The sequence below is a fragment of the Macaca nemestrina genome, chromosome 1, assembly GCF_043159975.1.
Source record: "Macaca nemestrina isolate mMacNem1 chromosome 1, mMacNem.hap1, whole genome shotgun sequence".
NCBI classification, from domain to species: domain Eukaryota; kingdom Metazoa; phylum Chordata; class Mammalia; order Primates; family Cercopithecidae; genus Macaca; species Macaca nemestrina.
Window position 1 is genome coordinate 64,669,903 of NC_092125.1, and position 12,666 is coordinate 64,682,568.

At 51.7% G+C, this 12,666-nt stretch overlaps 1 protein-coding gene across 1 annotated transcript in view; it reads left to right on the forward strand.

The window, feature by feature from the left end:
* The first annotated feature begins 411 nt into the window (after positions 1-411).
* The window catches only part of LOC105484844 (Ras association domain family member 5), a 79,032-nt gene continuing 66,777 nt past the window's right edge, over positions 412-12,666 (forward strand). The window contains exon 1 of the mRNA XM_011746889.2: positions 412-940. Coding sequence (XP_011745191.1) covers positions 484-940 — 457 coding nt within the window. The 5' untranslated portion in view covers positions 412-483. The remainder of the gene's footprint in view (positions 941-12,666) is intronic.

Genomic DNA, 12,666 nt, shown 5'->3' on the forward strand with positions numbered 1-12,666 from the left:
GGACGCCTAGACGGAGGAGCCCTACTGAGACCCCATCAAGCCAGTTCCCAAGCCTTTCCCTCCGACCTGCTCCCTCCCGGGGCGCGTGAGGGTGCGGGTGGCGGGTGGACCTGGTGTTGGGGGAAGTGATCGGCAAGGGAAAGAGGCAGGGCTGAAGGCCGAGGGTCCCTCGCAGAAATGCGCCCTCTGAACTGTACTGTACAGAGGCGCTCCTCTGCGGAATCCTGCAGCTGCTCCAGGTGACGCCCCCAAATCCACACTCGAGCAGACGTCACCCCGCACCGACCCTACCCCTCGGTCCGTCGGTGGTTCCCTTGGGTAGTTCTTCCTGCCACTCCGACTCTCCCCGCCCCCGCCCCGCCCAGCAGGCTGCGGTCCCTTTAAAGGCGCGCTGATGTGGGGCCGCCCCTTCTCTCGGGGCTGCCTCGGGAGTAGCGCAGTCGCCAAAGCCGCCGCTGCCAAAGCCACAGCCACTAGCCGGGCATGGCCATGGCGTCCTCGGCCATCGGGCAGCGCCCGTACCCGATACTCTTGGACCCCGAGCCGCCTCACTATCTACAGAGCCTGAGCGGCCCCGAGCCGCCGCCGCCGCCCCCCGACCGGTCCTCGCGCCGCTGTGTCCCGGCGCCCCTCTCCACTGCGCCCGGGGCGCACGAGGGGCGCAGCGCCCGGAGGGCTGCCCGGGGGAACCTGGAGCCCCCAACCCGGGCCTCCCGACCCGCTCGCCCGCTCCGGCCTGGTCTGCAGCAGAGACTGCGGCGGCGGCCTGGAGCGCCCCGACCCCGCGACGTGAGGAGCATCTTCGAGCAGCCGCAGGATCCCCGAGTCCCGGCGGAGCGAGGCGAGGGGCACTGCTTCGCGGAATTGGTGCTGCCGGGCGGCCCCGGCTGGTGTGACCTGTGTGGACGAGAGGTGCTGCGGCAGGCGCTGCGCTGCGCTAGTAAGTGCGAAGGCAGGGGAGGGGCGCGCGGGGAGACCGCAGTCTGGGGGCGAAGGACTGGTAGGGCCCTGGGGCAGGGAGAGAGGGGCCATTACACTCTCTGGCTCCAGGGGAGTCCCGACCATAAGGAGGTAACCCCTGGGGACAGTCTTCTCCTTAGCTCCCTGCCCTGTATCCTTTAGTGCCTGCCCACTGCCTAGGTATGGTTATGCGGTAGTTAACAGATACCTGTCTCCTGACAGGTGCATGCCTCGGCCCTACACACACACACACACACACACACACACACACACACACACGCAGGTTGTGGGGGGTGGGTGGGTGATGGCCTCAGCGACAAGGTCATTCTGTCATCTCCCTGTGCACCCTCATGGTTTCGTTGTGAGTTCTTGGGAGTGGGTTGTGAGACTGCTGTTAGATGACCGTTTGACCCTTGCTTATTAGGGTTACTGACAAAACGCTTGTTTGTCCGCTCAGACCTCTCCTCCAGGCTCAGACCTCTCCTCCAGGGGGACCTATTGGGACAGGGAGGAGACCTTGTTAGGCTCCGGATAAAGGCAGGCTGTGAGACTGAAGAGAGCCTGAAGTCACCCTGAACCCGTGCCCCCTCCTGCCTTTCGCCTCTGGCCCCTCAAACCTTTGGACTCTGCTCCAATGTTTGGCTGTGCCCTGCCTCCTCCCCTTCCTCCTCCTGGGTTCTTGCCCTAGTCGTCATGCTCTAACATTACTCAACTCCTGACAGGGTCCCTTCATCTCCACAGCTCTCAGGCCCCTCCAGTCACCTCCTGAGCCAGGCTCTTCTCAAAGCCAGAAAACACTGGGCCCCGAGTGTATACATTTTCTGAGCTAATCTTCATTTTTCTTGGGGGTTTATTATTTTTCTCCTCCTACAGTTAGGGGTGCATATGCCTTTAATAGGTGTCCACCGTCCACCCCCTCCCCGGCATTTGCTCTTGCGTGTTTAGCAGAGGATATCCACAGCCATGTGTTCATGTGTTTACATGATATTTCAAATAACTGAAGCCCAAAGCACAGACAATGGCACGGCCTCTAACAAGCATCTCTGGAAATGGATTGTGGTTTGCATCTTTCAGCAAAGGCCCTTCCCCCATGACAGCAGCCTTACATCTCCCATCCAACGGTAGCGTTCGACAGCAGCAGCGATTTCCACATCAGGAAAAGCCTACCTTTTTTCTGCCTGCAGTCTGCAGCCGAGGATGTTCAGTGTGCCACCCGCTGCAACTGGCTGCAGGGAAATAGAGCTCAGACTCTAAGCCTGGATCAACTGGAAGGGAAAGATTGGAAGGGCAAGTGGGTGGTGCTCTTTCCTCCACCAGAACTCCCAGTTCAGGTGCTAATTAAGAAGGAAGGAGCAAAGGTTTGTAGAGGTACATGTTGTGGGTAGAGGGGCTGCTGTCCTTTGGTAAATGCCTTTGACTGCAGTAGAATCGAGTGCAACTTACCCTTGGGTGTGTCGGCAGCTTTTGCACTTTCAAGATTCCCTTACTGCATCCAACAACCCCTACACACAGGCAGAGAGCCGGGAGCCTCAGTGAAATGAGTTTTATCATAGCTGGAATCCCAGGAAATCTGCTTCATTGGCATTCTAGTTTGTAGTTAGACTTTGGGGGACTATATCACTTGTTGAAGATTTTGCACATAGTTTTGTGATTTTCTTTCTCTGGTTTGGTGATAATGGTACCTTTGTGTGTATTTGTATGTGCCTGTGTGAGATACTCCATGATTAAATGAATTGATCATCATGTCACATCAGAATTGTCGATCTCCTTTGATTAAGTCATACATCATTTCTAGTGGCAGGAAGACTCAGGCCCCCAGGCAGTACCTCTGACTTTGTGCGTGACTTGGTGAGGTGTTTTTACTTTCCTGGGCTCTCATGGCCCCCCACATAGTTGGTTTAATACTAACGATGTCTGAACACTGGAGAGAAAGCAAAACTGGAATCAAGGGGCTACAAAAAGGAGTCTCTGTTTGTCATGATTAATATTTAACTAATTGTGAACCTATGGCTGGATGGCAAAAGTTGAGAAACGTTCTGATGTGCAGATGAGGGCTGGCAGGTGGAGACATAGCAGGCCAAACTCGTGGAGCATCTTTCTTCAAGCTGAAGGGTCTGATTCCATGGTGGGGTTGCTTTGTTTTATCTTCATTTTGAAAAGCAAGTGTTAGAAATAGGACTTTAAAAAAATCATACTGTGCAGTAGTTAAGAGTACAGACTGGAACCAGAGCCCTGGGTTTGAATCCTGACTACCACTTAGTCCCCATGTTACCCCCGGACGTCTCTGTGTTCTGCTTCCTTGTTTAAAAAAAAATGGGGATAATGATATTACCTACTTCAGCATGTTACTGTGAGAATTAAATGGATTAATATACATAAGGCACTCGGAACAGGGCCTAGCAAAATGCAATACGAATGTTTAATTCGATATGATTGTTATTGTCCCCTCCCATCTAACAGCTGTAACAACTAGTCTGGGCTCGTGACACCTCCTAGGATTACCTTTCGAAGCAGTGCGTACAATTTGCAAGCTCTGCCTGGTTGCTGAGCTAAGTGGGGAGGTGACTGCCATAGGCATCCCAGAAAATTTGGGTATTAGGCGTTCTGTAGAAATGCCACTCCTACCTGATGTCCTGCTGTGGCTGAGGAGACCCTTCTGTGCCTGGCATAGGGGCCACAAAGTCCTTGGCTCCTTGTCTTTGTGTTACTTGCACCTAGCAGAGTGCCAGGCACACAGCAGGGTCTCACCGCGTGGTGAGTGATGAAAACGATGGCTTGTTTGTGCCATGAAATATCCCTGCCCTTGGAAACAAGCAGGAGGGCATTGGGTATGTGAATGTGAGTGACATCTGTCTGCCCAGGAGGCTGACACTGGGTGGGAACCATGTTGGCAGAAGGGGCTTTTAGTCAGGAAAACATTTTGGAAAACACTTCCCACTGTCTGTCTGCCTTTTTAGCAAAAGTTCATCTAACCTAAGCTTACCCCACTTCAAGGTCTGTAACCAAGCTCTGGTTAATGCTGGATTTGTGAACAGGGAAGTTCAGAGTTAATAGTAATTTCTAGGATTAAAGAAATCATAGTTGTGAGATAGAGAAGGAAATCCAGTGGTGATATGTGGAAAGACAGAGAGAGAACGAAAGGTTGTGTGAGCACATGTGGGTGTTTTGGGGTAGGGGTGGTGGTGATGGTGAGAATGCATTTCTAGCATTCTAGAGGGGGAATGGTCAACAGCAAATAACCAGAGAAACTCACTGGCTGCCCTTTGACTTTGTTCTCAGGGACTTTCCCTTACAGATGATGTCCCTTCCTCTTCCTTCTGTAGAAGGTGCATGGAGGTGGCCTTTTACCTTTCATCTCATTTTGGTGGCTGCGTAAGCCATCCTGGACCAGGGAATGGTCTGGCACTTGGAGAAACCTAAGCCTTACTCAAACCCTCCTGGAGATGCTTAGACACACCTTGACCATTGTCAGTGGATGCCACCTGTCTGCTCCTGGAGTCCGAGTCTCTCTCCAGAGGGGGCGTTATTCAGGGCTGTGAAGTGTTAAGTGATTGGAATTACATGGTTGAAAGGGAGGCCCTCTAACCTCCCGACTCTGTGATAGATTTTAATGATGCTGTGAATACAAGGCCCTGCCATGCAGCCCTCAGGGAAGGGCACCGGGACTATTCTTATTAAGAATGGCTGATGTCTCCCAAGGCCTTTAGTCCGGTCTCTCTAGTCTTGCTGCTGCACTATTGGCTGGGTTCAACTCTACTTTCTGCACTTTCTGCACAGCTGGAAGCACCTGCGTGACAGCCCCCGATCCTGCAGACCCATCCCCCCCTTGTGCATTCTTTGTGAAAAAGGCTCCTAGGACATTGGCACTGATTCTTCCTGTAGCAGAGAAAGGTCTTCATTTCAGGCCTCTCAGAAATCATCCTGTGTTATTCTGGCGGCTTCTGTATTTATTTACCTTCGGCACTTGGAAGGTATTTGTGCACCCAGCAGCACTGAGTGTGTCGTGTGTGTTTTCCTTGATTTAGCCCCATGTTTGGCTTTAGAGTTTAAGAAAATGAAGCACAGAAATGGATATTTTGTTGTTAAAGATTGTGGGAATCCCCCACTCCCAAGCCCTCTCCTACCCCTGGCTCTAATTGGGGTCTTCTTCTTGGGCAAGGTCCTGTTGGAGGATGTGTGTGTTAGGGGCCAGGGAAAGGACCTGGAATGCTTTCAAAGAGGCCTTCTGAGCTACCCACTCTGCAGCCCGGTTTTCCTCTCCTCCCTGCTTCCTGTCTTATCAAAAGATGAAAGTGAAAGGATTAAATGTGCGCTTAATTTTCCCCACTATTCATCAGAGCATGAAATTTTCTGATTATGGAGTGTGGGGGGCTTGAATCCCAGGTACAGTCAAAAATGATTAATGCCACTTGTCTGCCAGCCTAATTAGACTTGGTAATGAACGTGTGTGTTTGCCTGCTGATCCTGCGGAGTTATTAGGTGGAAGGGAATTGACATCTCCTCGCAGCATTGAGGGTTTGGTCTGCTATCCTCTCTCTTCTCCCAGTTCTACGGGCGAGCCAGCCTGTGCCAAGCCTGGCAGGTAGTCCCTGAGTAACAAAGAAAAGACAGCCCCCAGCCCAGTCCCAAGGGCCCTGCTGGGTAGGAGAGTGAATTTATCCTGTCAGGGAGCCACTTCCTGTGAAGTGTGAGCAGATCTGGGGCCAGAGCTCAGGAGAAGCTGCCGCAAGGCCGAGTCCAGGTCTGAGAATGGGCACGAGAAGAATTCTTCGCATGTCAATAGTGTCTTTTCCCTGAAGAGCCTAAAGTGTTTTCATGCCCGCTGCTACATTCATGCTCAAAATAGCTCCATGAGGTCAGAATACAGGGATACAGGGATGCTTAGCTCAGTTGAAAGGGAGTTACCTGGTCAGAGGTTACTTGCTGGCTTTGCCAGGGACAGTGGTAAAGTTAGAACCTCTCGGGCGGGCCTCATTCTGACAGGTCTTCAAGGCCCTCAAGCCATTTCCTCCACTTTGGGCTTCAGATCCAGCACCTCTGTGTGAGAGGCAGTTACCTGAGATGGGATGGCCATGGGTGGGTCCCAGCTCCTGCACCCCAGTGTTCTCCCACAGGGCTCTCTCTGGCTCCCACACCCACCCCTCATCCCTCAGTTTCCCCGTGGAGGGCAGCTGCTGGCACTCTTGCCCTGCCCAAGCTTACTATGAAGGCTGCTGAGGAACCTGTAAACACATCTCTGGCCTCACCAGAGGCCATTCCTGTTCGCATTCCTCAGATGGCAAGGTGAGTATCCTTGGGTGGGTGAGTATTTGTGGGTGTGCAAAGCATGCAAGTTCCCCACCCCCAGCCCTTCTGAGGGAACCATGTTCCTGGGGCTCAGTCAGCGCCAGCTGGTACAATGTCCTTCTCACAAGCTTGCAGACCTGGGTCTGTGCTGGTGGCAGGATGTTTTCTGCCCCCCTGCAGGGTCTCGCTCCCTCTCTGCTGACTCTGGGTACCTGCCCCTCCCGCGGGGCTCTTTCTGACTCTCCAAGGCTGGGTGGGGAAGGGCTGGCGGCAGCTGGGAAGGCCGGGCCTGACTGGGGAGATGGTTTTGCATTTAGTCATTTTCAGTTTTTTTCCAAGAGTTTTGGCAAGCCTCTCTCCACATGTTCCGGGCTGGATCTCAGGGTCGGAAGGGGAACAGAGCCAGTTTTGGGGCTTAGGGGAAACAGCAAGGAGGCTGAGGTGATGATGTTAGACCAGGCAGAAGGCTGGGTTCCCTGGGGGCACTGGTTTAAGTGGAATAAGGTCGGAGCTTGGGAGCAGTCAGGGGTTGCCCCACCCCAAGGTCAAGACTATCTTGACTCAGACCTGGGGAAGTGACTTTGAGTTTTTTCTGAAGCACTCATAACCATGCTGAGGAGACTCAGGCAGAGCCTGGTAGACCCCAAGAACTCTCCGTGGTGTGGTCTTTGGCTGAAGTGGCCACAAGGCCATGCCGGGCCTGTTCTAGCATGCCTGTGGTTCCTGGAGTACACAAAGGTTTGTGAGAGATGTACCCATCCGGAAATCTTTGAGGTTTGATTCTCTTTTTTTGCCCTTTTTGGAGAGGAAGGAGGAAGAGCAGTGGGGTCCCTCCGGGCGTCGTAGCATGTGTCCAGCCTCCCAGGGGAGAACGCCTCACTTTGGCTGAGGAGTCTGGTGACCCCTGGGAATTGTAGCACGTCCCAGATTTTCTTTTGGATTTTCCTACCTATAACTACTGCCCTGGCCCCATTCGAGGGCATGGGGCAGAGGGTTGAGGGGGAGTGCAAGATGTGCGTGCTGAGGGTCTGCAAGAGGGTGGTGTTGGAAAGAGCAGTCTGTTCATTTTTGTGTGGCACCGAGCAGGTGAGTGGATGGCTGAGTATGACATTTACCTGTGACAGGTTTATTCTTCAGTGGAGGGCCTGTGTGCCACCTTCTTCTGAGGTGATGATGTTATCCTGTGTGCTCCCCATTCCTGTTTTTTGAACAAACATATTTCCAGGGTGGGGCAGGTCTTATTTAGGTGTCTGCAGTGGCCATTGGCTGGGGCTCCTAGAAAATTAAATCGTGGCTTACACAGACCTTTAAGAAATCAGACTCCAGGTTTTCATGAAAGTCAGGCCAAAAAGAAGAGCGATGTTCTTACTTTTTAAAAATCCTTTTATGTTTTGTTTCTACTGGACGCTAGAACTGGAAAAGAATTACCATTGTGTTTGCTGAAGATACAAGCTGGCATTCTGTGAACCTGCTAGGATGAGAATATTCACATGGAACAGGAAGAGTTGAGAATGCAAAGAAACTGTCGGAGCAGAAATAACTGTTGCACTTGGCCGTCACTAAGGCCATTTGATATGCACTGCCTCTGTCAGGATTGCAGTTCTCTTGTTTGGTCGATAGAGCTGATGTAATCAGGGCCATCTCATAGATGAGGAAACACAGCATTCAGGGAAGTCAAATGACTTCACTAAGATAACCCAGATCATTAGTAGCAAAACCAGCACCAGAACCCAGCACGGCATTTTGCCTTAGACTAACATCATTGATCACGCAAGTTAGTTGAGTTCACTTATTCATCTGCTGCCCTTCTGCCAGTGAATGCGGAAATGTCCAAAAAGGGAGGTACAGGAAAAAAAGGAAGGTGAGCCATATGCAAGCTAGAGAATCAGCCAGGGCTGGGTAATTGAGAGTTGGCTCCACTTAAGCCGATTTTCAACAATCAGTTTCTAAAGTGATCGTCTTCATGTGTAAATCATGAGATCTTTAGACAAAGGGTGAAGTTTCTCCACATCTTAAGATGAAAGAAACAAGTGTGTCTCTCCCCTTTCCCACCTCACTCCATAGGTGTTCAGTGTGTGAAGGGGATGGGCCTGGAAATGCAGATGGAGGATCTTTTTCTGTTCCACTCCTCCTTCTTGCCATGGCCCAGCTGTCAGAGCTCATGACACAGGACTAGTCAGGGGCCAAAGTGAAATTAACAGACTGGATGCTAGAGCGGACAGCTAGGGTGCAGAAGAGATGGAAAGGGACTGGACAATAATCTGAGGTTGCCTAATGGACCTCTGGCTCTAATCTCAGGCAGCGATGTGGCCCCACGAGAAACAGTACATCTGGGGAAACCTCCCACCCCTAAGCCAGCTCTGACTCTGTATATTTCTCCAGGTCCATCTCTTATTTGGGGGCAGGTACCATTGCTTATTTTTCTTGCTGATTTGCAGGAGGCTGTTTTTTCTACCCAAGTTGAATGGAAGTTGCAGACTTCGTGGTTTCTGCTGAAAGAATTATGTGGGTTTTTTGCATCTGAAGAAGGTATTAACCTCCCCCCCCAAACAAAACTTCAGAGATGTCTTATTATTCAACTGGAACAACAGATTCCAGTTGTAACATGAGAGTTTTGAGAGAAATGTTGAGCATATTGTCCATGAATGTCTATCCTAGTGATGAGTGTTTTTTAAAAGCCATCTAGAGGTAACTTTCATATAAAATAGGGTGATAATATATTGTACCCCAGCAAGTAAGATGGTGAAGGTTGTTGCTTCAAATTATGCCAGACTTTGGCCGGACTTGCCTCCAGCATGGAGGTCCTTGAGTCATCACTTAGATGTTAGAGACAGCAAGAGGTCATTGCAGGCATTTCCCTGCCTCTAGGTAGTTCTCCTCCCAGACCATCATTACAGTAGAAAAATCTATCTAGTTTTCCAAAGGTCAGGAGTGAAGATCCTAGAGCTTCTGAAAGCCCCATCTCCAGACTCTGCCAGTTCTTTCCTGTTGTCTTTCCCAATGACTTAACCTGTCAAAGAACAGCTCAGTGATGAGGAGAAAAGAGAAGTGAGGTCAGCATATTCTGCAGCCCAAACGGGGCATTCGGAAGGGATTTCCCCACATTACACGTGCCTTTTTCTTTTCTTTCTTTCTTTCTTTTTTTTTTTTTTGAGATGGAGTCTTGTTCTATCGCTCAGGCTGGAGTGCAGTGGCGCGATCTTGGCTCACCGCAACCTCTGCCTCCTGGGTTAAAGTGATTCTCCTGCCTCAGCCTCCTGAGTAGCTGGTGCTACAGGTGCATGCCACCACACCCGGCTGATTTTTTTGAATTTTTAGTAGAGATGGGGATTCACCGTGATAGCCAGGATGGTCTCAATCTCCTGACCTCATGATCCACCTGCCTCGGCCTCCAAAAGCACTGGGATTACAGGTGTCAGCCACGACGCCTGGCCGTGACTCACATTTTAAAGTTCCCCCAGGAGCCCCATGTTCTCTTCTTTGAGGGCAGGGATGGGAATGAGACCTTGCCTGTGCTCAGCCAGGCAGGACTTCCTGGGCCTTCTTGGAGATCTTGGGTACAAGGACTAGAGTTACAGCGGGGCAAGGAACTTGGCTCCCACCCCTGGCTTGATGGTCCCAAGTGTCATTTCAGGACCTGGACTTGCTTATGCCCTTCTTCTGGTACAGAAGTTGCTTGATAAACTAGAGAGGGCCACAACAAAGGCTATGGGCAGCTCCCTTCTCCCTGAGGAAGCATTAGGGAGAAAGAACCAGTCTGCCACTGAGGAAGGGTGGCATCTGAGCACAGACGTGTAAGTGCATCTTCCACAAGAGATTCTGCAAGTGTGTGATTCCTCTGAGGTGCACTTCCTCTGGTTAAGGGAGAGGTGTCCCTGCTGGGCATGGTGGCTTCACACCTGTAATCCCAGCACTTTGGGAGACTGAGGCAGGATGATCTCTTGAGTCCAGGAGTTCAAGACCAGCCTGGGGAACATGGTGAGACCTCCACCTCTACAAAAAATATAAAAATTAACTGGATGTGGTGGTGCCCGCCTATAGCCCCAGCTACATGCTGGGAGGTGAGAGAATCACTTGAGCCCAGGAGGTCGAGGCTGCCGTGAGCCATGATTGGACCATTGCACTCCAACCTGGGCAACAGAGCAAGATCCTGCCTCAAAAAAAAAAAAAAAAGAACAAGTGTCCCTCCTTCCTGTTAAACTGGTCCCCGCTGGTGGTTGGCAGGTGAGTCCTGTCATCTCTGGGCAGCCTGGGAGGGGCACCCCTCTCTAGTGGCTTTTCTGGAAGGCTCTGCTGCCTGTCTGGTACCAGTCTTCTGTCTTGGACTGGGCAACAGGGCCTCCCAGAACTTTTCTACTAGGGCTTGGCAGATTCTAGGAGTCAGACTGAGGGAACACCTGTGAGTACTGTTTTGGGGCAAGAGAACAACATTTCTGCCCTTTTGTGAGAGACTGACCTTTTCTCACCACCCCGCATCCTCTTCTGCTCAGGTATCTAGTCTCAAATAAATGAATGGCCTGACCCTCTTAAAGCAACACCACCTCCTTATGGGCCCTTCCCCCACCTGGGCTTAGCACGGGAGGATGTGAATTAGCTCCAGTTTGTCCCTTAGGAGCCTGTACAGCTGGTGAAGCATTAGTAATCCACCATCCCCAAAGAAATCCATTAACGATCTCCTGGGCTGGGCACGTGGTGTGAGGTAACCGATCACTTCTGTCGTCTGAAACTTTGGAGACATTGATTTTCAGACTCACAGGCACGACTGAGAAGTGAGGCTTGGGGCAGGCTCTTCCCTGCAGCCTGTTTGGTGGGGGCATTTTTATCTTATCAAGCTAAAAGCCCCAGGAATAGAAAGTTTTCCATTGGGGGAGGTGGAGGGGAAAGGACCTCAGTGCGGAGAGAGAAGGATCGTCAGTCAGTTGGTGCGTGTACCAGAGCCTGAGGGCCCAGGTGACTGTCCGGGTCATGCGAGGCCCAGGGCCCTCCCCGGAGCCCTCCCCCACCCGGCACTCCACCCCTGACGCCAAGCCCGGAGAAAAGCTATTGATCTCCTGTGCTGAGATGACTGAGGGCCAGGAGAAGAAGGCCACCACTGCCTGCTTTGGGACGGTCACTGCTCAGCTCCAGCGGCTCTTCTGCAGGCTCCCGAAGAGCCACTCGGTCTCCAAAAAGCACCAGATCCTGCAGAGGTTCCGCAACGGGGCCCGGAGGGCTCGGGGTAGGTCCAAGACAATCTGGTCGGGGGAGCTTGGGTTCTGAGGCCTCTGCTCCTGGCCTCTCCCATGGAAAAGGAGTACAGGATCTTTCTGGCAGTCTGCTATTTAGTGCTGAATTCAGCACTACTCCTTGGCCCTCCTGATTCCACAGAGAAAAGGCTTAGGTACTGTCACCTTGCCTGGTATGGGCTGAACAACCAGACCCAAAGGACATGGTCTGCCTGTTTCGGAGGCCTTGAGTTGGTAGTGGATTTTAACAACTTTTTGTTGGCTGAGAATTAGGGCCAAGCAGTCGTCTTAATCAGGATCACTGAGCTGGCAGAATATGGGTATCTCAGATGGCCACTGTTTTCCATTCTGCCTATCCTGTAGCCCTTCAGACCCTGCTGAGCTGCTGAATCAGCCTTCTGAGGACCGGGGAGCAGTGACGTTTCCCAGGCAAAGGCTTCTTACCTGCAGAGTTAGTGAAGGTACAGGCTGCACGGGGCTGGAGGCTGCTGGGCAGAACACAGCTGGACAGGAGCCCTGGCCTCGGGAAGTGGCCAGACCACTGATTCCTCTCCTGAGCACTAACTAGGGTGAGAACAGTCCTTGCTTGAAGAAGGATAACTGGATGGCATGGCAGTGAGTGAAAGATAAGAGGCAGAGACAACTGCAATCCAAATCATCATAGGACCTTAGGTCATCCCATGCCCCTTTTCCAATGAAAGAAAGCTAGGACCAACAAAAGGCAGTCTGCTGGTGGCAGTGCCAGGACCAGGAACCCTGGGCACGTGCCTTCCAGCCTTGGATTCCTTCCGCTGTCTCATGCTGTCCACAGCATCTTACATTTCTGTAGCACTCTCTGCTAAAGACTCAGAGCATTTACGTTTGTTTGCCTTCACTATCATTTATTTCCTCCAGATGCTGGTGTGGTGGGAAGGGGAAGGGGATTATTCTGTTTCACAGATGAGACAGCTCACACAAGTAAGGCCCCCGTTGAAGGTCATTGCCATCTGGCCAGGTCTGGAACCCACTTCTCTTTAACGGTTGGCACTCTTTGGGGCATACACACTTTTCTTGGGCCCCCTGTCCCCATTTTTCTCTATACTTCTCTCATATACTTTCAAGAATCAGTGGGGATCTAGGCAGGGCACCACACTAAGTCGTAGGAATGGGACTAAAATGAAGTGCCATCTCTGGGCTAAGTTTTTGGAAGCAGAGT